The following is a 25,994-nucleotide window of genomic DNA, read 5'->3' on the forward strand; positions in this document are numbered from 1 at the left end:
CATTGGCGAAAGAACAGATCCTCTCATCATCAGCTGGTGTTATTGTTGCGCCTAGTGCCTGCTTGACAAAAACCTTGACACAACAATTAGTGGTTTACAGCTTGGCCTCGGACAACGGGACGTGCTCAAACATTCGACCTCAAATCATTGCAGAGTGGTAGAATCAGAAACGCTCTCTTTCGGGAGAGGGTAGGTTGACGTGTGTGTGAGGATTTGTGGCTTGGGGAAGGATGGTAGAGTTGAGAGAAAGGAACTGATGGGAGGTTCGGAGATAGGGAAGAGTTGAGATCAATACCCGTTTAAGAGAAAGCAAAGGGTGACATTATTTGGTTGACTTATTATTATTTTTTGTAGCCCTAACTTATCGTGTTATCTGTCCCAGATCCGATCAAGTGATAAGAAACCAGGCCCGATCATCATAATTGGGTTAAAATGTATTTCTCTATTTGTATGTATTAACTCAATGGCTGCAAATAAAGAATGATAGATCCAATCCAGTTAGATTGGCAGCACTCGTTATATAGAAAAATAAAAATACGCCTTTAAAAAGAAATGCACTGACAATAAGTCTATTGTTGTTTACCATAATAAATCATTGTCAGTAAAAATAAAGACATGGACAGAGAATATATCTACAAAACCTCACCCAATTGCTCCCTGTATTAATTATTGTGATTCCCCTTATTAAGCGATAAAAAATGTACAAATGTAAGGCGGCACAATCACTCATATAGGGCGCACATAAATATCTGAAATTTTCTACAAAATATACGTTTTTCTGACTTTATAATTGTAAATAAGCGGTCAGGTGAAAGAGGAAACTATTATTAATTATTATTAGAAGTTGGCGATGTCGGGTTTGTCTGCTACAAGTGACTGAGACAATCCTTATTAGAGTCGAAATGGGTCGGTTTTACAAAAAAAACGTACAAAAGTTGTTATATGTCGTACACAATTTGAGATGATCAAAAAATGGGAAATATTTATGAGTTTACAGGCTTTATTTGAGGCTCTAATTTGATTGCTGTGAACATTAAGCATAGTAATTTTATTGTATGTCACTGTTGATCTCTGCAGCACATACAGTCCCCCACTAGATGCCATTCAGGAGTGTGTTAAGATAAATGCTGCTTCCTCTCACTTGCAATGCAAACACATTGCCAGCAGAGAGCACTCACATGTTAGACTGTGCCCACTCACAATGCACTCCATTTGCCTCTCGTTCTTTGCCCCCACTAAGGTTGACATTCTGCTACCATTCAGGCCTGTTAGAGGACTGTACATCCAAGCTTAGCCTAAACATTGTTTGTGCGGGGGTCAGAGTCGGGATGGGAGTAGGAGTTGATGGGAATGATGAGGTGATTGGTCTACCTTTACCTTTAGACAAGCTGCACTGTGTAAAAGTGCTGTTGAGCTATTAACATTTGCGTGTGGGTGGGAGCTGCTTAAAAAAATAATACTAGGGTAAACAAAAGCATTTTTCTGCCACTCAGTCTGCATTTTGAAAAGGTGTTAAATGCCTTGTAAGCATTATTTATGCTTAACTTAGTTTTATAATTGGTTAAAGTATATAAAAATGTGTGGATAGGGTGGACATATATGTATATGGTAGGGGTGGGAATGGATTAAAACAATATTGTCATAGGTATGAATTTTTGGAATAACATTGAACTACATTGACTTTAAAATTTTGACAGATGGGCCGGGTCAGCACAAGATACGATACAAATAAAAAAGTGCATCCGTTAACAGTACATATGAAACATAAACAGAAAAAAGGACTAAGGTATTAACATACTAATCATCATTAAAGTAAAAAGTATAAAGTAGAAAGCAAAGTAAAAAGGAATGTATTAAGAAATATTAATATGTCATTTAAAAATAAATAGGTGCTGTAAAACACGAAAAACAAGTTTTGGGGAAAAAAACATTTGGACAACGTCAGCGGGCCTGATTTAAAATCTTCATTCTTTTGAAAACAAAATTATTGTACAAAAGTAGAAGCACACAAATTTTCCATATGGCTTTACCTGCATATGTATGCTAAGCTCGAGATAATTAAGTTAGATTGAGGATATAAATGGGCTTCTTGATGATGTAATTTTAAAGAGTCGGCCTATTACAGTTGGATCCAGAGACCTAATTGCATATGCATTAAGTTAGATCAAAGCTGTTTGAGGAGGTCATGCATTTACATGGCGGTATCAGCGGAGCTATGGGATGGATCCTGGCAACACTGGCTTTTGACTATTTTTTTTCCCCAAAGGCGGCCTTTGTAGAAGTCATTTGTCCACAATTAGAACAGGAGTCAATGATTTCCTCCTTGCTATATTGCTGAAACCTTGCAGCTATTCAAAAAATATTGATAGATTTTTTTAAATCATTGTATCTTGGTTTGTAGCTTGTATTGAAGCGGTTGACAAAACAATTTAGGAATTACAATCATTTTAGATAGAAAATGATTCTCTCCAAATATACAAACACAATTCATGTGACAGTGTTTGTTTTAGAATCCGTGATATCAAAATAAATCTAATCATTATGTATATTTCTTCATAAACCATCAATAATGGGGTGCCTTTGTGTTTATAGGAAAGAAATGATGAATCCAAAGATTTATTCAGCTCTACACTCAAAAGGTAAGTAGAAAAATTCAGAAAATAACAGTCGGTGGAATGAGGCAACTTTGGAAGTTGTAGGATGAAAACAAAAATGCGGGTTTGCTGTTTCGTCATGGCAACCCGTGAAAGATAACCCAAAAATTGAAATTATCAATGCAGGCTCTTGTAGTTCAGTGTAAAAATAAAATGTGAAATAATATAATAATGTGGGATTAATTTCCCACATACAAGTATAAATCACACCACCAGCCAAACTATTAAAAAAAATGACTTATAGTCCGAAAAATACGGTATTTATCTTGTCAAGTCACAGCCTAACATATATTCGGTTTATTTTAAAAGTCTTTTTCTAAAGGGCAAACTCATATATACAGATTTTTGATTTCTGTTTCTGTGGTTTGTTAGTGTTTACTGTACTTTTATCCAGTCAAAGTGTCTAGGCAATTTGTGTCATGACTATCTCTTTACTTGTTAAATAGCAACTCCTTCAACCTCCAGTTTTCAACCACCATCCTGAATGCTACCAAAGTATAACCTGTTTATTCATGCCAATTCTCATTTAAAATATTGTATTGAATGTATTGAAATAAACATACAAGGCTGCATGAAAAGGAGCGCCGTAAAAAAATTCCATTGTGGTAATTCAAGGTCATTTTATCTTCACCGTGTTCAAATTCTGACATGCTTATAAAGTGTCAATTTAGCGGGTGAACAAAAGTATGCCGATGATCTGAAACGTCTGTAAACATTCGTGTTTTTGTTGTTTATGTGTATCCTGTGTAGAATTGTGGGAGGAGTCAGATGACAGCAACTCCGATATCGAAGCAGCTTTACGTCCACAACCTTTTGACACGAAAGACGACGACTCAGACGACTTCTATGGCTGACACGAAACCGGACAATGCGGTACTTATATAAAAAAAGATATCTATTCAGACACCTCGACGGATCTCATTCTATAACATACCGACGATTTCATCGCGCTCCATTGTAAACGGTGTCTTAAAAACAAATAAAAGTGACAACTCTCACTGGTTGAAGTATATATGAAGCGTTTCCTAACACTTTACTGTTAACCCTGCTTCAATCTATTCATGTGAACAACTCTCCCAACTCATAATAGCAGCTCGAAATAGATTAAACTGATCTTTTAAAGCGATTTGTTTGCACTAGGGCTGAAAATGATGCATTCTGATTCCGCGAGTGCTCTGCCTCCCTCCGGCATGCTCGAGTGCAGGGATGTGAGTCACCTGTTAAATGACAAAACACAATGGCCTCTCGGCACACTGCCGCCTGACCTTTGAACTGTCTAGAGAGGACCGTCCCAGCGCCCCCTACCCCCCGCAAAAATACAAAGTGTTAGCGCAGCCCAAATGCACCCTTGAAGGTTTCCAGCTGCCATCCCATTGTGCAAATGCTCGGGGATTATTTTAATGGATACACCCGGTGTCTGCAATTTGTACTCTGACCACAAGTCAGAATATTTGATAAGAGCACAATAGTCAAATTAACACTGCTCATTCATCAACTACCGTATTTTACGGATTATAAACCACGCTTTTCTTCATATCTTGCCTAGGATCATTGTCCCCTCTAATTTTTCATTGGTCTGGGCAGAAAGACAACCTTCCTGAGCGCACTGAGTACCAAGGTGAGTGACATGATTGGTCGCTATGGGCACTCCAGTATCACACCTGGTATAAGCAGGTGCTTGTCAATGTTCTCTCAATTTTTTCATGTAAAACATGCTGTAAAACACGAAAAACATAAGAGTGGACAGAGCTACTCCCACTGGCTTCCGCGTAAACGGCGCCATTATGGGGAAAATGGATAAAAAATATAAAATAAAAAGTTTGGATTTTATTTACTGCGCGCCATACGATTGCTGCTGCGCAGAGAAGATGAGTAGTGCGCAATTGCAAACATTGCCTAGGACTGCAACTAATTACAATGTTTTATTTTCTTTCGGACCAGTGACAGCTTCTCATTTGGTTATTGTTATTTTTTTTAGGCTTTAATGATCTAAAAAAACGTTTTTGTTGGCATGTACCGATTTGGCCTATTTGGCACATTCTATCCATTTCCAGTGTGAATCCATGTAAAAGCTATATGTCCTAAAAGTAGGTCAGAAAGTTTATGAAATGCTGGAGAATCATTCAAAATTCACAGATTACTGCTTCAATTCATTTTTAATTAAAAAGCATCCACACACTTATTTTTAACATTAATTAATTTGAATTCACATTAAGATAACTATTTAATTTTTAGCCAGTTTTCTCCAAAATAGTGAGTCCAAATTATATATACAATCATTACTTTACTGATTTCACCACTACATTAATTTGTAACCTTGCTTCTACTACAGGTTTTTTTTATAGCTTTGCTTTCTGTTAAACAGAAATGATTAAAAAAAAATTAAAAATAAATCATTTAGTAGGATTTCTGCTTTAGAGCCGAAGTGACTTTTATTAATGTTATAACAAGTTCATTTATTGAATATGGATGTGCAAAGGTTAAAGAGTAAGCACTTTTTTAAATGTGTTATTAAGCCAAACACATTATAATATTATATTTTCAACTTTTTTATCTTATTCGCTAATTAATTCCATAATTTATTTAGAACCTGAATAATTAAGTCCATATTTAATGTACATATTTTATGAAATATTTGTTATCACCAGTCCAAAATTCAAAAATTCAACTCTCCAATAAATATTATCATCTATATATATTGAGCAGCTTTTATTCTACTTTTATGCATAGTGTGATTCTCCTGAGATGTATAAAAAAAAGCCTGTGGCATTTAATGTCAGTAGGATTCCATTAGTAAGCCTCAGGTGCCCGTAAATATTAAAACAGCATATTTATTATTCATAATGTAAGGCTATCAGATGGCCCTGACCCAGCACCGAAAAAAGTGACTGTAGCAGAATAATTTGGAGTTTGCTAAAACGCTACCCTCACATAATATTCATGTTAAGGAGCATGTCAACAGATACTTGAAAGTAACATATTTGCTAATATTGGAAGTGGAGTTAGATTGTTCTAATGTGAAGTTGCATTTTTAGGTTCTTTTGACACATAATGATATTCCACCTCTTCATGGGCCTCACTGATTGGCTGTTATTGGACATTTAATGTAGTTTCTTTGCATTCCTTTTCTTGAGCCCAACAAATAGATTTGGAAGAAACTGAAACGGGATATTTTAAGTTAAATACATAAAAACATCCTTATCCTGCGCAACAAGTTGTTGTTTTTTTGTTATTGTTGTTGTCTTAGATCTATTTTTAACTAATTTTTGGTTGCGGAATCCAAAACTAGACCATTGGTGGGCAAACTTTTAGGCCCGGGGGCCACATTGACTTTAAATACTTGACAGATGGGCCGGGGGTCAGCAGAAGATACGATACACATAAAAAAGTGCATCCGTTAACAGTACATATGAAACATAAACTGAAAAAAGGACTAAAGTATTAACATACTCATCACTCATCATTAAAGTCAAAAGTATAAAAAGTACAAAGTAGCCTGAAATTCTGTTAAAGTCCGTTTTGAGTAGAACTTGTATAGGAGTTTAATTTTTGTAGTTTTACTCTCATGTGAGAGGTTTCCTTTAGGTTGGACAAACCGAGGATCTTGAGTGTGCTGGCTTTAATTTTCTTTTTGCCTTTCTTTTATTTTTTTTATCATTAAATAATAATTTGAAGCAAGGTCATTTGGATCTCCTGCTTAAATAGGCCTCAATTAAAAATCCATTCATTCTGTTGTGGCCTCTTCGCCAGCTTCTCTGGAATGTGTGCTTAAGAGACAAAAGCCTGTGCTTTTAATTATAAAAGCTTGGATTTTTCCCTCGGTTGATAAGGAATGGCTATATACTCACATTTTACTAGACTTAAACAGTTTTTTTTCCTCTTTTCAACTGATAAGCACAGTTCTTAGTCCAAAATAATCTTGATTTTTAACCTTGAGTATTGAAACAAAACACTTACTTTAACCATTCAGTGCAGTTTAACTAAATACTTTCACCATCCACTTTTATTTCGTTAATTTGGTGTGAACTAAAGTAATTTTTGAACTAAAAGACGCTTCTTTTTCCCACATATTGAAAAGTAATAGTTAATATAATGCTTCATTTAGAAAAACAACTTCAAATAAACTCTCTAAATAAGTACACATGCAATCCATACATTCAAAATATAAAAATACTCGTGTATTAATATGTTTACCATATTTTTTGGACCGTATGAGCCTTTATTTTTCTCCTCACCATTTGAACCCTGCATCTAATTTTTGTATTTCATGTTTTTGACAAATAAGCTTCATATTTTCTCATTTAATTTTTTTTTAATTTTGCTCTATGGCCCATCATTAAGACGTTTCCACTTAAGATGCGTTCAAGGTCTCTAGTCACTAGGGTAAGTGTTCCATTTTGACAACACTCCAGTTGAGGTGTGTATTCTATCTATTACCCTAACGCACTCTTGGCTAGTTAGCTCCATAGGACTGTATGTACTGATGTTACCATCCAATGCTCCATCTTATTACAGAAGAACAGTTAAGGTTAGCCATGGTTGACTTTGTTATTATTTAAAAAGAACCAAAATGCCACTATATACTCAAACAAAACTGCCATGTAAAAGTTAGCCATTAGTATATCAGTAGATACTTTTGTAATGAGTTTGTTCACTTCATTTTTATATTTCGGATTACATTTTGTATTATTATTTTCTATATTTGAACACAAGTTTGCAGTTTATTTATAAGTCTGAATTTGTGTGATGTTTACTAAGTCATCAGCCATAAAATGAGATGAACACAGCTTGATTATGGATGAAAATACTTATGAAATTCTCCCAAACTGAAGTCATTTATTCCTCAACTCATTTTTCTGGTTATGCAGTTTAAATGCTTGGGAACTGAATAATGGTGTCTGGAACTGATCGCCATTTTGCTTCCTTTAATTTACTTCAAGCAGCTATTCCATGCCATGTACTCATTTTACCACTACGCTATAGATAAAACATGTTATTTTTGTTTCGTATTTTAATGTCTTAATGCCTTGAGGTTACCTTTTAATAACAGTCAGCTGAGAAACCGTAAAAAAAACCTGTTGACATCATTCTAAAGAATGGAAAAGCAAGTACAACAAGCTCCCCTAGAAGAACAAAAACCGCTAAAGTTTATTCATTTAAATCCTATTTGCATAATCATTTGGAACATATTGTGTTTTATATTATTCATCACATGGAGAACATCTCCTATGGGGCCATTGCATTTATCACTTGATTCAGCAAGTATCTGAAAGTGCAGCGGGTGAACAATAGGTGCACGGGTGATTTCCATATGAATGACGTTTGTGAATGAGAGTGGGTTACAGAAAACGGCTGTGTCCCCATAGTCGGGCCAGGAAGGTTGGCTCTCCTCTGCCCCCACTCTAAAAACAGGTGAGATTCGGCCATACAAAAGGCCAGGAGAAAATGTGTTCAGACTACAGCCTTATTATCCAGTTGCAATAGGCAGGACCGCTACCAACGTAAACAAAAGGAATCAGACTCTAAATCGGAAAAACTTGTTTTGTACGATTTCTGTGATAGACTATATTGTATTTTTAAACTAAGGTGTTATATTATAGTAGAGTCAGTCTTGGATCTGCAGTCATCGAACAAACTTTTGCTCATGCTATCATCTAGTAGAGATTGTCACATGACTTTAGCCCCTGGCCGGATGTTTGGTCGCGGGACGTTTGGCCGCCCGAACGTTTGGTTCACCGGACGTTTGGTCGCCAGATGTGACATAGATGTTAATGTGAGGCTATAAATTATTTTAAATGACGTATGCCTTCACAAAATGGTAAATTATCTTATAACAATTGATATCATGTGCAATGTAGAAATTAATTTATTGGTAATATTCCCTCTTTAATCTTTAGCAATCACAGAAAATTATTTAAAAGAAAATGCAATCAAGAATTTTGATTAGAAATGAGTCAATTTCAGTCTATGGTTTCTCTGTGTTTTTTTATATGAATCTACAAATGCTATAATTATTTTAAAACAGATTTTCTATGATTGAACATAAAAATACAATTATTTTTCTCCCAAGATACACTTTAGAATCTTCTTTCCATTTAAATGTCATATATTTGTCTTTCCCTTCCAAAAAACATCCCAAAAAAACACTAAACACACTTCCTCAGAAATACAGTCTATGAATCACTACTCTATTATTTCTATCTGGTCTTATTTTGTGATGATACGGGATTACAGGTAGTGGGGGAAAAGGCCATGAGGCTAAGCCGTAATGAAGAGAGTCAAAGTGAAGTCGTGCCCAGAGAACTCCAAAACGTAGATTGCCAGATTCCTGCTTGAGATGCTTCAAATCACATTTTCATTAACCACATTTAGAAGGGAGAGCCAAGAGTCCCAGTTTAGAGCTATTCCCGTGATTCTCACACATACACACATTCGTGCTCATCTCTTGATGTCCCAGTTTTCATTTGGGATAATTAATATGAAAAGATGGAAAGACACCGTGTTCTACAACGTCCTATGAGACAAGCATGCAAAAGCTGTTAAAGCCAAGTAGGCCAATTAGTATTCATGCTGGTGTCCTATTGCAAGTCATTTTTCTCCACTGGGACATCCTTGTAGATTAGGTGGAGCAGGCAAAGGCTCATTCCAAATTTATGATTATATGAGCAGAATGCCAAAAATTAGAAAAAAAAACTTTTTTCAAGTCAATCCGTTTCTCTAACCTGCTAAATGTAATGCACTGTATTCTAATCCTTTAACCCTGCCTACCAAAACGCATCCTGTAATGGAAGGGTTATCTACCTTCGTGTTTTCGCAATTTATGTATACAACATTATACATTACTGCACCATGATTCACTCCCGATAAACAATTGCTTTAATGCGCTTGCATTTTTTGGGGGTCAATCAACAAACATAAATGGACAAATACCGTATTTTCACGACTATAAGGCGCACTTAAAGGTCTTAAATTTTCTCCAAAATAGACAAACAGTGTGCCTTATAATACAGTGCGCCTTATATATGGAAAAAATGTCATTCATTGAGGGTGCGCCTTATAATGCGGTGCGCTTTATAGTCGTGAAAATACGGTAGCCTTTTTTTTGCTTTGAAAGTGCATAGGAAAACAGATAAACCCGAATTGGACATCCATTCTGTTTAATTGGCCCTCCGTTCTCTTCATTTTCTGATCCCCCTAAACCTAGTAGGCCCAAGTTAGCAAAGGCACGGAGGATAATTCCACGTTCCACACGCTCGGGATGCGGCATTGACACCTTCTGCCTTGTAATTGAAGGCAATCTCCAGGGAACCGCGCCACAATTTATTCATGATACACTCTCCCACTACCACTAGAGACGTGTCTGTGACCGTCCGCGATATAGTCACATTTCCTGCTCTGCATCTTTTCCCGAGCGAACAAATAATACTAAATGATGTGAGGTAGCGCTTGCAGTATCTTTGTGGGCTTGTACTGATCATCTGTTCCATCTATACGCATTTATTGCTTTTTTTTATTCCCCTTTCTTTCTTCGCCCACTCAGAAGTAAAGCTATATGCCGCTGAGTCACGGGAAGTGGCGTTAATATCATGTGACACTGATGGATGCAATCTGTTGATGCTAGAGATGTTAACAAAAAGGTGATCAAAGCATATTAGCCCAAGACACAGCTGGGGGATTTGTAGGGACCCCTGTCATTAACACTGCTTGTTATCTAGGATGTGGCATGCTTACCAGCCCTTAACGGGAATAGGGGGGGTCAGCCATTAGCGTTGATTTAAGGGATCGAGGCGAGGTGACTAAATGCCCGTCGTTGTTTGTTTATTGATGGGGTTTTTTCAGAGTACTGTATCGGGGTAACTACACAACACATGGGAAAATAATCGGATACAATTTTTTGGGGAAATCGGGCCCGATCACCCTATTTTTAGCAGATTGAAATGTTTTATTTGGGTTTTTTGTTTTATATTTAGCTGGAAGTTATTGGGTTAAGGTAAGAAAATAATCCCTAAGTATAATATAACAATGTATATAGATATATGGACTGTTTTGACAAGAATAAACAATGTAAATTAAGTAAATGTCGGATAAATCACCACTAAAATAACTCAATTATCGCATTGGGTGACCAAGTTAATTTGCTCTATGGGTTTATTTCTATAATATACATTTAAATAATTTGTTTTTAACCTTATTTTTGTGGTGCACAACTGAAAAAAAAATAATTTTTGACACCACTCGACATTAATGGCAGCTATTGAGAGCATATCTAAAAATGTAAAGCAAAAAAAAAAGTTTTTACCCTATTCAAATCCTCTGAAAATGACATTTCTAATAAATTCCAATCCAACATTACAATGAAATATCTTGAAAATTCCTCTCTGAAAATATGTGAATCAAATACAGCATCCTCAACTATGAATACAAAGAATACTTTTTAAGTAGTACTCAAGATGGACAGCATGCTTTAGGAAAGATAGTTTAGACAGAAATCTGAGTTGGAGTCATTTGAACAGGCTACCTTATTGATTTGATGTGTTTTACAGTGTACAGTTTGTAGAAAGCACATATTAGATCACAGAGGTATGGCTCAGAGGTTTATGCGTTGGCTCTCAGTGATGAATGGAAGCATGAAATCACACAATGAAAGCTATTGCGCCGAGGTTGTAAACTTGTTTGGTGTTATTGCATCATCCAAGCACAAGAGGCGAATGAGTGCCCTCAAGTCTTGAGAGGTATTTTGACAATTAGTGCAATAAAAATTGGGTTCCCTCTACACTGGCTCATGGAGGGCTATTCATATTTCTTACACACAAGATGGAAATAGGACTGACACCTTTTTCCATCCTGGTAAATTACACAAGTACACTGTAGCACCAGAGGGTTAAAAAATAATAAAAACACACATGCACCGAGTAGAGTCAGCTGTAGATTTGTCTACATTGTAGGGGTCACATTAATGGCAATTAGTACATTTCCCAGACTATAAGTTTGGCTGTAACTAATACTGAAGTGCAACTTATATATATTTTTTCCCTCTCTGGCCAACGAAAGCATGTAAAAGTTTTTTTAGGCTCTTTTTACCCCCCAAAAATATAAATTTTAGATTGAAAGGAGTCCTATTTAGCCTGTTTTTGTCTATTTAACTATTTCAACTTTAAAGTATGTTTGGTTTCTGATCCAATAATAAATTGCTCTCCTATAAATGCAATTTTTGTGCTTTTTATTTTCTTATTATTCTCAGGTGTGACTTATAGTCCAACAAATAAAGTGGGCTAGTTTATTTTTGGCCCAAAAAGTGTATCTAAATGCACTAAAAGATGAGGATTCACAGCCAGTTTAAGTGAATTGGATGTTTATCATAGTCAATGTCAGTAATGATCATTTCTTATTGTTATTGTTATTGTTTTTTCTTCCTGATCATTGTTCACTTTCTGCTGATTGTTTTGCATTTCCAGGTAACTTTTCGTTGCACTTTGGGGCATTTTAAGGTTCCTGGTCAACTCGTTGGTTGCCATTTTGACCACAGAAGCCAAAAATATGAACGAGACTGCGGATAGAAAATAGAACAAAGTGCAGTTGTAATCTATAACATAACTGTTAAAATTCCAAGCCTTTGCTTTTCCCTGTCCAAAGTCTTTTAGACGTCCCCTTCTTGTTTGTAACTTTTGAAGGAGTCAAGAAACAACGATACGGCGAAGGGCAGCACGGTCAATCAGAAACGGTCGTCTTTCCTCCGCCTTTGCTTTAAGGTCTTCTTAATGGTAATCCTCCGATTTGACTTTGATGTGCCAATTTGTGCCTGATGAATAATTGTCTGGTTTGCTGATAACTTGTGGGAGTCAAGTGTATTCTGCTAGCACTCAATGCAAATGGGAGATATTTGGGTCCTTCAAATCACAACAGTAGCCTCTCAACATTTGCCTGGCGGCGCGGTGAGCAAACGGACCAATTAGCTGCGTTTGAAGAAGCCATTTTTGATTAGAGCAATCAGTAAACAGCAAAGCCTCTTCATGATTGTGCCCCTGATTAGATGAGTTGTCACTTAAGAAGTTGCTGAAGATTTTAATTTATCGCCTTATACCACTGAAAAGTATGGTAATTACCTTTTCCATTCAGGCCGTCAATGTAGAAAACCTTGTTTTTTTTGGTTCAAGCGCCATCTCAAATTAATCTCCAAATCAATGCATACCTGTCAACTGGTACGTTCTCGCCGTAATTGGTACAACTGAAAGCCCATTTTTATATTGGTACGCTGTACACATGAAAATGGTACGCTAAACGGTGATTTTGAGAAAAAAAAATAAATTAAGGCACTTTCTAGCCATTTTTCACCATCCGCCATTGTTTCTTCCCGGAAACGCATGTCTGCCAAGTGATATATGTACCGGCGCCTCTGATTGGCTAAAAAAAAAAGATCATGATAAACATTTCGTTTTGTAACACTTTCACCATGTGATTTCCGTTTCCTGTTCCCTTGTTTATGTTTACTTTCATTTGATCAGCTGTTTCTGGTCTGTTTTGCAAAAAAGTAAAGTGGTAAGATTTTCCATGTATTTATACATATATGTAAGGGCGAAAACAAAATTTGGTAAGATCACAAATGGTTCGAGGTTGACAGGTATGTCAATGGAATCAAAAGGAATGGCAATGACCAGAAATGGGACAAATATACAAACATCCTGAACATGTTTTAAGTAGTCGTTTTGCTCCAAGGGTGCCGTATCCATGGCTGGTTGGATGGCCGCAAAATAATCTGCATGAAGTAGAACACCTTAATATTCATACCCATCTTTGAGGGTCTCTGCATTAAAACCTCATTAACATTAAAACCCAATTAACGGACAAAAGATCATTTCAGATTACTAGGGAGCTAAAAGGTATTGTTTGGAAGGTCATTCATAAACAAGTGTCAGAAAATATGCCTCGTTAAATTCTAAGATGCGATTGCAAATGCCGGTTAAAGATCGAACTGCATATTTTTCTGTTTAATATACCCCCCATTCAATATACCCGGGTATATCAAACGGCAAGGGTATATTAAATAGGCGCACAAATGGAAAGGTACCATCCACTACGCACTCTTTATGCCGTAACGGGGTGCATCAACGTTTTTTTTAGACTAAAACTACTTACTGTTCAGGTTAAAAGTACTTACTACTGAATAAAGTCTGACTTGGAATTTTAATGAACTTAAATATCTATAATTATGCCCTCATGAACACCATACAAATCTTGCCCCAAAAGCTGAGTTGCCATTTAATATACCCAGGTATATTAAACAGCAGGGGTATATTAAACGGCAGGGGTATATTAAATGCCGCTCAAACTGGAGGTTCAAAGAAGAACAAAATCATTTATTATAGTAAACAGCAAAATACGGTAAGTAGCGATCGAATTCACTAACATTGTATGACTGACATTCCAAATCAGACTGAAAAGCACCCCCATTTTCACTGTATTGATCATATGATGACTTAATCAATACAGCTGAGTAAGTATAGCAAAGCCATGGTGTGTGTGAGTAAGACAGACGCCAAACCCGGCTTAGTCTTGATTAGGGCAGTTTTAACATGTCACGCTGATTAGGACTCGCTGGATCTGACCACTAATTAGCTGTGAAGTGTGGCCGGCCTGGACACACAGACGGGACAGTGGCGGGAAGACGGGGACATGGGGGTTTAGGAGGGGGGGGGACAGCCTGCCTAAAGCCACTACCGCCCTCTCCCTCTTGTCCAGTCGCGACCACCTACACAAAAGGATCTGTGCCTTTGATTGGGTGGACTGCATTGTGGAAAGGCAAGCAGAAAAAGAGTCCAATTTCTCTTTGGTTGCTCCACTACCCCCTGTGGGGTGGAGTCAATGTAGCCTTTCTGTGCCTTGGTATGACCAGCTGGCTCCTGAGGGCCAAATAAACACTCCAAATCTTCTGGCTGCTGCGTGATTCCCTTCTGAAGACCAGCTTTTGTCCTATGCGGATTGGACTCTAATTGGTGCGGGCCAAGCAAATGGTTTGCGAGTGCTGATGAGGTCTTAATGGAGAAGAAAATACAAATTACGAGTAAATACGATGCCAATGTTGGCTTGGGAGAAGATTACATGGATACCTAACTCTCTAAAATGTGGATTTTAAACCAACAAATGATGAATTGTTGTCATCATAAAGCATAATGTTGAATTGGATCAACAAAGTAAAAGCGTTTACATCATAAAGTTTACAAAAATCACTGGGAAAAATAATGTCAACTACTTTTTTTAAGTGTCTTAATTTAAGGAGCAAAAATCACTCCAGTTTTTGGCTACTGTTGGAAAATAGTTTGTAAAATAGTTTTTAAAAATTCCCTAAATACTACAAAAATATTTTCTCTCAATGAAAACACTTTCCTCTCACCCTTCTCTTGTACATATAAAAGTAAGGCATACTTTCCATTTTATTAAGACTTAAATTAATACAATTAAAGACAAGTTATTCTTAAACCCAAACTGAATTTACACTACGAAAGTTTCTGATCTATACTACAGTTTTTTGGCCACCATTGACGACCTAAGACGAAAACAAAGTACCTGTCTGGCAGATTAAACCTCGAAAACGAACCCCATAAAGAACCACATCCAGCCCTCAAGCATTATATTTGACACCCTTGCTATTCACAGCATCTTCAATAACAATCCTCCCCAAAAACACGAGTTTTTAAACAACATAGTCTATATTTTTAAAAAAAGCTTGCAAGGCAGAAGCCTCTCAGACTCATCTCTTCTACTTCAAGTCATTTATTTATACATTTGCAGATTTCAATAGACACACTGCAATTCTCTGACCCCTGACTGCGGCTTCTCGAGGAGGAAGAAGTAAAGAAATGCAGGATTTGGATGTAATCCTGTTTGTGTTAGGGGGGTCACGTGCTTTTGCTACAGTCTGGAAGTTTATTGGAGGGAAGCGCTCTAATTGTAATTCCCTCTGGAGAGCCGTCAGTGTCTCTTCTTGTCTTCAATGCCGGAGTGGAGACAGGTTGCTGCGAGATGATCATTGAAAAGAAAGTGGGTGGTCCACTGGGACAGACGCGAGTTTGTATTAAACGGGTTAAATATTTGTATTTTTGGAGGAACTATGATGGATTTATGGAGTTTATTTGATATGCGTCACCAAGGCGAGATTGCTTTGAGTTATCTGTTGACTTTGGTGTCATTTTTGCTTTAAATGAGAATAAAATAGCAAGTTTTTAGAACGCAACTCTGAAGAAATTGAAAGTTTTTTTACCCCCATTCAGAATATACCGATTGTATCCATTGCATTACTCTCCAGGCCCAGCCCTATTAACTAGTAATCTGCAGATTGGCAGCTGGCCATCACCATGGCAACCATAAGTATGGTTGGGGGGGGCACTGTGGTTCAAAAGTGTCGTGAAGGACAGGAACAGTGGTGAACTTCTACCCTATAAATGTTCACATTTGTAATGGAACATTTTGAGGTAATCTAAGTTGGCATTTAAAAGTCTTTCATTCATATTTTTCCGACATATTGTTTAGGAAAGCTTGGCCCCCCCATTCCAAGGATGGAGTGTAATTATATCATGTGTAGTGCTCCCCAAAAGAGGTGTTTTGAATGGATTACAAATCTCTGGCGGAAACACTTGTCCTTGGTGCAATAAAAGTGATGGTCACAGTCAATAGCTATTTTACTCTGTCATGCTTTTTTTTATCACGGTGTTTGATTTGAAGTCGCGGGAGATGTTTGAGAAATTGTTATGCCAATGTGCTTTTATTGGGTCGAATGTGTAAACTGTAGTGTATTTCTGCTTGGAATTAGTTTGACTCAAATGTAGCATGGTACATTGATTTATGATGAAGTTATAGAGAATTAAAGGGGAAATGTTATTGTAGATCTACATTAATATGAGCCTTACATAGTATATGAAATTATCAAAAATAATATGGTTATTTAAAATGGTAAGCTAACAATAATATACTGTGCGCTGTATAAAATGTCTTTAAAAAATTGAAATAAATTGGACTACAAGTCAAACAAGTTGCACAATATCGAAAAAAATATATATACGCAGTTTAACTGCAGAATGCATTAAGTAAAATTTTGGGGGGATTTTCATAGACCAAAAATAAACAAATTATAGTACTAACTATAAAATGCCACATTTTTCAGACTAAACAAAGAATACACAATATATAAATTGCAAAGTCTCACATTTTTAGTAGAGCAACTTATTTTAATTTGATCATAATCCAAGAACAAACAAATACATTAAAGTAACAATAACAACATGGACACCACAGGCTAAATAGCAACCAATCAATGCAACAGTTTCACCATCAAATCAAATGAATACCCTCTAAAACCAAATCCAGGAAACATCCACATCTCAATCGGCTATTCTAATGCAAAGTTACCCCATATCATTTCTTTCAGTCTCAACACGCGTGCTTCTCAGCAGGAGCGGTCGCCGTGCAGCCCCAATTGATATTTGTTGGACGGGGACACAGGGGGGACAGGGTGGGGGGTGTCGTCGGCCCAACTAATTATCTTAAAGAAGAGTTTGCACGACTTAATGAAGCAGAACTAATGGAGGTCCCCCAATCATCCTCGCCATGCTGGAAGCGCCTCGGCGGGACAGAGCAACCATTGATTCTTGCTTCAAACCACTCCAGTTCCTAATCAGCTTCTTTGGTTGTGCGTTTGAGGCCTGACAAACCCATTGTTGGCCTGTGTCACTGGAGGTCACTAGTTATTAGTGGCAACTGAAAACAGTTTCTTTAAATACTTATGGCCAAGTGAAAAACATGCATATGGAGACTTGGAGGAGGGATTATTGGCATTAGAGCCAGTCAGGAGAGAATGTGACATGGTTTTCTAATAAGGGATGCTTCCAGGGATGGAATATACTGCCCAGTAAAGAGTTAGTTCTTTTATTCTTGCAGGATAGATACTTGTCAGTTGGGAGTTGGTGTCCAAAAATTGGTTCTGGGAGTTGTTGGTAGTGTGAGAAATGGAAGGGTTGGCATGATGAAGCGTTTGCAAGATATTTAGGACTCAAACATTTTCAGGAAAGGATGGGCATGTTGAATACAAGCTAGCCGTATTGGAAATTTACTTGTATGAAAATTAGTTTAGCGAATACAACCCATAATTATGACCTTTGGCGGGGTTTGTTAATATAAAATAATAATAAATGGTGCATGGGAAAATTCGGATGAAATAATCAGCTCATATATTAGCATATTTTGTGGGTTTTATTCATTGTAATGCTTTGCTATTAAAAGTCAAGGAGTAGATTATTTTATTTAAATTAAGACGGCAGAAAATTAAGTCAAGGGTCTGGTTTGGTAACTATTTCCGTCTCGTTCGGACTATAAGTAAAACCTGAGTAAAGCTAAAAAAAATTATAATTTGAATGTGGGAGGAAACCAGAGTACCTGAAGAAAACCCGCAAAAGCCTAGAGAGAACATACAAACTCCATTCAGGTGGACTGACCTGGTTTTGAACCCAGTACCCCCACAAATGCACAATGAAAGAGAAAAATACATATCTATATATAGTAAGTTGCATTTTTTGGCAGGCACTGTTTGGCTCTTATTATCCGTAAAATACGCCATGTGCTCCATATCAACAACAAAAAAGACTGAGTGGTAGAGAAGAGGCTCATTTTAACTACTTCACATAAAAAGTACACCTCACTTAAAGCAAAATCAAGCAGCCACAGCTTACTGTTTCATTCATGTCAACATGAACCAGTAAACAGTGCTTAAACCATGTAGAAATATTGACACTATTGTCACCTGAGTACTTGTCATTTTCCATCAATTGTTTATTTTATCAATCTCTACCAGAATAGCTTTAACTTCTGCACTTGGCTTCACCAAAAAAACAAACACCACCATGAGCACTATTGTGATTCTGCAGTTCAATTATAAGTACAACTTCAACAAACATTTTGACTGATGTTCCTGAAAGCAGCAAACAAGCAAAGTGGCAAAGAAAGTAGCAAGAAAATCATGCAAGCCAGTTTTAAACCAAGCATAATGCCAAAACATTATTCCTATCCACTAAAAAATAAAAACAAATATATCAAAGTGGCTTACCATTAGTGTCATTCTGGTGACAAAAAAGCAAGTCCTCCTGAACCAAGTGATCCACGCCATGTCGTCATCTCAAGTGACACCTGTTAGTGGAGGCCCCGCCCCTCCTTCAAGTTACAGGTAAATCCAACAACCACCGCCAATAACAATACTAACAATAACAGTAAAAATGGAACCATATGACATTTGTTTTGAAATCTAAAAGGACACAAGCTCATATTAGAAGGGTTTCCCATTTATTTTACCCTAAAAAAATTGGCAACCTCCCAGAGTTGTACTTTAAATGTAATATTTTTAACAGCCCAGACCTGAGATGGGATTAGGTTACTATGGTTCAAAGTTTTGAGCCAAGTTTTTAAACCAACAAGTAGTCAATGAATCACTCAAAATACATCAACTGTAGACAGTATATGAATGAATAAATACAGTAGATATACACAGAGTATTGTATGTACAATACATAAATGCATACACATGTACAGAGTACTGTGTATACAGTACATATATGCTTGGAGTACGTATACAAATGAGTATGGTATATACAGTACATATATGCTTAGAGTACATATATAAATAAGTATGGTATATACAGTACATACATGTATACATTTTCAAGAAACATGATCATTAAAGAAATTCATTCATTCATTTTATGAACCGCTTATCCTCACAAGGTTCACAGAGGGTGCTGGAGCTTATCCCAGCTAACTATTGGCACCAGATGCGGGACACCCAGCCAATCACAAGGCACAAACACATGGACAACCACTGGGGTCAATCTATTGTTTAATCAGCCTGCCTAGCATGCATGTTTTGGACATGTGGGAGAAAACCAGAGTACCCAGATAAAAACCACGCAATCCCGGTTAGAACATGCCAACTCCACACAGTGAGGACCACCTGAAAATGTTAACTATAAATATTAAGTCAAACTACTCCCAATGTTTGTGTTTTTCAGTTTAGACCAATAAAAGAAAACATTGCTCTTCACATATAAAACAAAAAGCCCCCCCAAAAAAGAAAGTATGAATACAAGGATGCATTTCGGTAGGTAAACTATACAGCCAATAATGTTAAGCCTTGTCCAATTAGCGCTCACTAGGTTGCTAGGTCGCCGTGGTCAATTGAGGAACACATCAATAGGACTTGAAAAGGTTCCTCTGTGATCAGACCTTCTGACATATTAAGTAGAATAAAGGGAAAGAAGGGAGTTGGGAGGGGGGCCCTAAAGGGAAAGAGTGTGTGGGGGGGGGAGTGGGGCCTCCAGAAATGGCATGCACATTATGTAGCGTGAGCTGCAATTACCTGCCCAGAATAGACAAAAAAATCCGTTGCATGCGTGGAGAGATTGAAAAAAAAGCCTATCATTGTCTAATCAGCCTCTATAATAACCTAAATGTGGCATTTAAGGCATGAAGATATGGTCTATCTGTCCTTTATGGAAATAAATAGAGGCAATTTCACTAGATGTATGATTCCATGAACATTGCAAAAGGTGTGTATTATAAACATAGGCGAAACCCCCCTAAAGTTTCCGACAATTACGCTACGCAGACGGACAGACGCACTCATATTTTCTTCCCAAAAAAAAAAGAGGTCGGCCCCAAAATAATGTGACAGAAGCAACAGACACAATAGGCAGTGATTACCAAGCATAGCCTATTAGAGCGCTATAACTATGGCTATTGAAAAGAGAAAAGAATGGCTTCACCTCCACTTTCATTTCATGCGCTCCACCATCAAAAAGCTTTGTTGACAACTCATTCATGCCCTCAATTTTCGAAGCAAATCTACCCGAAACGTCTTCCAGCATCAAAGTGCATTCCAGGAATGTATTTTTGCTTGTTTAATGCTTTTCTCCGACTCTTTTTTTTAGATGGACTCGTTGCGCCCAATTTCAAATGTCAGGTGCGTATTGGCTCTGATCGGGTTTGGAGTGCGGGGTATGATAGCGCATATACATACAGCTGCCAGGTATGTGAAGGGTTTGGGGGGGGGGGAAATGGAGGCTCTCCAAGGTCTCCATTGAGACGCGCTGATAGTCATCATCATTGTCGTCGTAGGGTGTCATCAGTGGAAAAGGCTCCGGTAGTTATTTTCAAACATGAACGCGAGGGAATGAAATGTTGGATGTTATTATTAGTTGTTGCTTTTTTTTTTGGAGGACATGTCTGATGAGCTTAAACACTGTGGAGTTGCTTGGAGGAAATTATTTGGCTTTAAAAGAGATTGATTGTGTTCTTGAGGTCAATAAATCGGGTAAATGTAGGAAATATTAATACTGGTAGGGATAAGAGTGTGGATAGTAAAGGGAAATGTGGGTTTTTAATAGTTATTTTGATATTTTGGAGGGGAAATAATTAAGAAAATGTTGGAAATTATGAATGATATTAAAACTAATTATAGGGATTTAGAATGGAGGCTTACATTTGTATTACAAACTTTTTTTGTTTTGTAAGGTTAATTTGAGCACTTAATAATATACATATTCAGTAATATTTTTTATATTTTTATTTAATTTATGTTCAAAATACTTTAAAAGTCATTGAAATAAATGAATTGGGTTATGCTATTATATTAATAATTGGCTATGTGAGTTTATGCTGTTAATTAAAATGTCTAATTGTGGGAAAAGTAGGATTAAACAAATTAATAATGAACAAATATATGCATAGATTTACAGTATATTGGCGTTTTTGCTGTAAATAATGGTTGTTAATGACTTTTTAAGATGTTGTGTTCTTGTTTTTTATTTTTTTTAAACAGGGATCCCGTATAAAAGCCATCCAGTCCTCCAAAATGTCACCTGAACAATACTGGCTTCCTCATCGACCTTGCTTTCCTTCTCAATTTGGTCACAGTCTCAGCATAATGAAAATGCACTTCAAAACAGATTCCTTAAAGAGAGAAAGAAAAAAACGTGTTCAGAAAATAGCTCTCACACTTCAAGTTATTTATTCTTATTGTTTACTTGGATTGAAACATGTACAGCAGCTCCATTTTTTGATCATTTTAACTTACAAAAGATAAAAGGGAAACCAAAAAAAAAAAAGTCAACGCAAATAACCATTATCATACAATTATTCTTGTTAGCCAAATATACAAGTCCCTAATTCATTTAAAATTTCTAATTGAATACATTAGTTTACAATATCCATAACAAAAAAAAAATCCCAGCATGGTGACTTCAATTCCTTATCCTTGTTTTTTTTTTATCTCTCAAACATAGACTAGAATTCAAACATCATGAAGAAAGGTCCCAAAAAAAATACAAAAAAGTGTCCAAAAGCGTCTCAATTGCTTTTTTTCAAGGGTTAGCCATGTCCCAAAATAGACTTCCTTTCAGTAGAGATGTCAAAAAAAAATGTCTGACTTTTTCTCTTATTTTAACGCATCACACGGGCCGTGTAGAAACACGCTTGTCATCCGAAAGTGGAAAAAAAGGGGGGAAAAAACACCGCGTTTGTCGGATCCTACCACGTTCTGCCGTAGAGAAGGTTCGAGCTGACCATATTACTGGTATAATCTACAGCAGAAGTGTCTATCTGGGCCATACTGAGCTGACTATGCAGCGAAGGGGGACTTGGTGACATCTCCTCCAGGTCCAAGTCGTTTACCGCCTGTTGATTTTGATGCTGACCGAGCACTACACCGGACCCGTTTTGTTGTTGGTTTTGTTGATTTTGTTGTTGCTGATTCGGCGTAGACGTATTAGAGTTATTCTGACACGGTTTACCGTCCTTAACCAGAACCGGAACGGCAACACGCCTTGGGGATTGTGACTGTTGTTGTTGACATAAGTTGCCATCCTGTTGTTGTTGTTGTTGCTGTTGTTGTAGTTGTTGTGCGGCTTTGTCCTTGGCTTGACGCTTCATTTTGTAGCGGTGGTTTTGGAACCAGATCTTGACCTGGGTGGGGGTTAGGTGGATTATACTGGCTAGGTGTTCTCTTTCTGGTGCCGACAGGTATTTTTGTTGTTTGAATCGTCGTTCTAGTTCGTAGACTTGAGCTTGTGAGAAGAGGACTCGTCGCTTTCTTCTGGGGGCGGCGTGTAAGACCGGCATGGATTTGGAGGCGTCTGCCATGCCTGCAAGGCCACCCATGCCGGCCATGTTCATACCTGTGGAAGGGGTCGTCAATCGGGGGATTTGAATAATATATACAAGCGCAAGTGCGGATAAAAATAATGGTTTATTGGTGTTTTTTGGTTAAGTTTGGGTGGGAAATAGTGGTGGGTATTAATTTGGGGTAATTATAATGTGGGTTATGTGGGTTTATTTTAAATAAAGTGGTAATATTTTGTGTGAATGAGGATTTATTTTTAGTTGGAGTGTGAATTTGTCTAGTTTTAATTATCACGTTTTATTGTAAAAGGGATGATTTTCAAAGTTAATTCCATTATAATTATTTTGTTGTAGTATATTGTTGAAGTAAGAAAAATACATTTAAGCTGCCATTGAATATGATTGAAAATTATAATGAACAAATTTAGCCATAACAAAATTTCTATTTAAAAATACATCTTGGCCTTTTCTTTAATTTAATATTTCTAACAAAACTGGGATAAACAAAGACGAATTTGATTGTTATATAGCATTTAAATAAAATAAACATTTTAAAATAGTTGCCTAATTATTAGTTATAAAAAGGAACTCCTAAAAATCACATGCAAAAATATCTTTCAAATAATAATGACAATAATAGTAATTATAATAATAATAACAATAATATAGAGTAGCATTAATACCATCCCTATATGTGTTCAATTTCAATATTACAATTTAAACAGGTTAGATCCACTTGTGTTTAATAAATTCTAGTTTTTTCGTTTTAAGAGAGCAAACAAAATTTAAAAAAAGGAAAAAATGTTTAAAATTAAAAAGAGAAAGAGAGAAAGTAAAGTTTATATTCCAGTGCACTTACTGGTGGAGTATCTGGGATCAGGATTGGTGCTATACCAGCCTGTTGCTGCAGCGCTATTCCTCATGCTCTCCTGGTAGGACGGCAGTTCTCCCATATTACCAATGCTCCCATTACAATATCCCCCCATGGCGCCGTGGGAGAACTGGGACACAGAGTGCGGCATGTGGTAAGCGGCCGTCACACCGCCGTTGTGGCCCATGGAGTGTTGCTGCATCCCGCCTTGAGACACCTGCGGCTGTCGGTAGGCTCCCAATGGAGAGCTTAGGTTCCCCGCGCCATCCATGCCACTAAACTTCTTGTAGCTCTCCTCGATGGGACTCAAAATATCTGTCACGGAAAAAGGCGTTGTGTGCTTTGGGCTCAACGACATGATTCGGAAAGCAGGTAGATGGATAGTTTTTTTTTTCTCTTTCCCTTTTTTTTCCTTTTTTTTTTTTTATTGGGTCTATGATGGAGCAGATCGAGCGTTGTGTTGTTGTATCGGCTCTCTCCTTGTTGGGTGTCTACGTAAGAGAGGGCTTGGAGTGCGCCTGAGATCCTATTGATCGCCTTGGAGAAGGAGGCGAGCCCAGGGCGCTCTTAGCCCGGGTTTATTGGAGCCAGGAGCCAGGTTTATGACAAACACCAAGGGGGGCGGAGCTACCAGCTTTGAGCAGCAAACAATAGTCATTGACATTTTGTGCTAAGAATTCACTAAACTTTCGTAGAAAGGGGGATGATGGGGGGGAGGCAAAAGGAAATAATATGTATGTTTTTTTGTTTTGGTGGGAGATGAGGAAGGATGGGATGTGTTTATCATTAGATGGGTTTGAAACCAACTTTGAGAGCACTTTGGAGATGCTGAAGGAACATTAGAGGGGGGCATATGGAGGTAGATAATATGTCTGGGTATAATGAAATTGCAGTTATAAGGTCATGTGAACAAATATGATTATATAGGAACATATATAGTATACTTATATATACATATATATGCATACATACAAAATTAGAAGTTAGATTTGCTCAGAAGGTAAAGATATTACTTTGCTGGGGTTTATATTCATATTATTTGATGTTTTTTGGAATAAATTAGAATTCCAGTTGTCTTTTGTTACACTTTCAACTTAATTATTTGTGCAGTCTTGTCAGTGTTTAGGAAACAATGATATTGAAAGGAATGGCACTTTTTTTTCATAACGGACCTACAAAATGGCCAAAATGTTTTAAAATACATCAACATTAAAATATTTAATGTAAAGAACAACAGGCTTTGCAGTAAGAAGAATATTAATAATGAATGGGAATAAGTATTTTATATAAAGTGCAAGTCTGTAATTCACTTTAAGAGTATTTTTGAATATAATATACATATATACATTTTCTGGAATGACCCTTTTCTACTTCAAATGTCATATATAAGGTCTGCAATTCAATTTTAAGAGTGTATTTAAATATAATATCTATATATCCTTTTTCTGGAATGACCCTTTTCTACCTGAAATGTCATAAAACATGACTTTAATGTTAGTGCAATCAAAACAAACTAAATAAAAGTATCAAAACAGTAAGTTAACTAGTGTATTGTTGCATATATATTCATTTCTGCCATTAATTTTAACAACATTTGATTAAAAACATGGCTAACATTCCAAGACGAAACAAAATATTAACATCCTTTTCCAGCATTGCCAATAAAAATACTCTAAATTCCAAAAGTTTCAACTCAATTCCAAAATGAAAAAAATAAACACGACGCCAGGCAACAACTCCAAAAGGCTTTGCGAATGCAATTTGGGAACCAGCCATTTTAATCCTTGCACTCTTAAGCCTAGCCGGCCAGCATGCGTTGATGACACTTGCTTTGCTCGCAGTCTTGACCTGACGTTGTAATCTCTCAGCAAACTAACTGGCGCCAGGGGAGGACCCCCATCGGAACAAGGGGACCCCCCTAACATACACCGGGGGAGATCACCACCACGTCATCCGGCTACCGGGAAAAACGGACATCTTGGACGGGTGTCTTCTGCTTTCCCTTAAAAATGGCACGACCTTTTTCTCACTATGGACCGGTAAAGCTCTTTTTTCTATTTTTTTTATAGACCAGCTAACTGGGATGGCGACAACTTAAGGGAAAATTGCGTGGGGGTGGGCTCAGTGCACGAATGACGTTCAAAATGGCGAAAAAAAACAAACAAAGCAAAAAAAAGCAAGTCCCGAGCATACTAGCTACTATTTATTGTTACTAAAACAAGTTTTTTCTTTCTAAAGTAGGAGGACGAGATTAAAAACGTTAATATTTATGACTCTGATGGACCGGGACTAGGTAGCTTGAGGACCGGTTTTGGTCC

The 25,994-nt window shown here is 37.0% G+C and overlaps 2 protein-coding genes across 5 annotated transcripts in view; one reads left to right on the top strand and one right to left on the bottom strand.

Annotated features, from left to right (window-relative positions):
- kiz (kizuna centrosomal protein) overlaps positions 1-25,626 on the top strand; it is a 43,407-nt gene extending 17,781 nt beyond the window's left edge. For 2 of the 4 annotated variants that reach the window (XM_077731807.1, XM_077731809.1), the window contains 3 exons: positions 2,593-2,639; positions 3,405-3,527; positions 4,201-9,579. In XM_077731807.1, coding sequence (XP_077587933.1) covers positions 2,593-2,639; positions 3,405-3,508 — 151 coding nt within the window. In that variant the 3' untranslated portion in view covers positions 3,509-3,527; positions 4,201-9,579. Of the gene's footprint in view, positions 1-2,592; positions 2,640-3,404; positions 3,658-4,200; positions 9,580-25,544 lie in introns of those variants that run through there. The other 2 variants (XR_013328414.1, XM_077731808.1) reach the window with 2 other exon arrangements.
- nkx2.4a (NK2 homeobox 4a) lies at positions 21,674-24,264 on the bottom strand. The gene is made up of 2 exons (XM_077731252.1): positions 23,665-24,264; positions 21,674-22,861 (listed from the first exon to the last, which is right to left on the bottom strand). The coding sequence occupies exons 1-2, from the start codon at positions 24,032-24,034 to the stop codon at positions 22,215-22,217; spliced, it is 1,017 nt and encodes a 338-aa protein (XP_077587378.1). The 5' UTR covers positions 24,035-24,264; the 3' UTR covers positions 21,674-22,214.
- Positions 25,627-25,994: the final 368 nt, after the last annotated feature.

The sequence above is a fragment of the Stigmatopora nigra genome, chromosome 13 (genome assembly GCF_051989575.1).
Source record: "Stigmatopora nigra isolate UIUO_SnigA chromosome 13, RoL_Snig_1.1, whole genome shotgun sequence".
In the NCBI taxonomy this organism is placed as follows: domain Eukaryota; kingdom Metazoa; phylum Chordata; class Actinopteri; order Syngnathiformes; family Syngnathidae; genus Stigmatopora; species Stigmatopora nigra.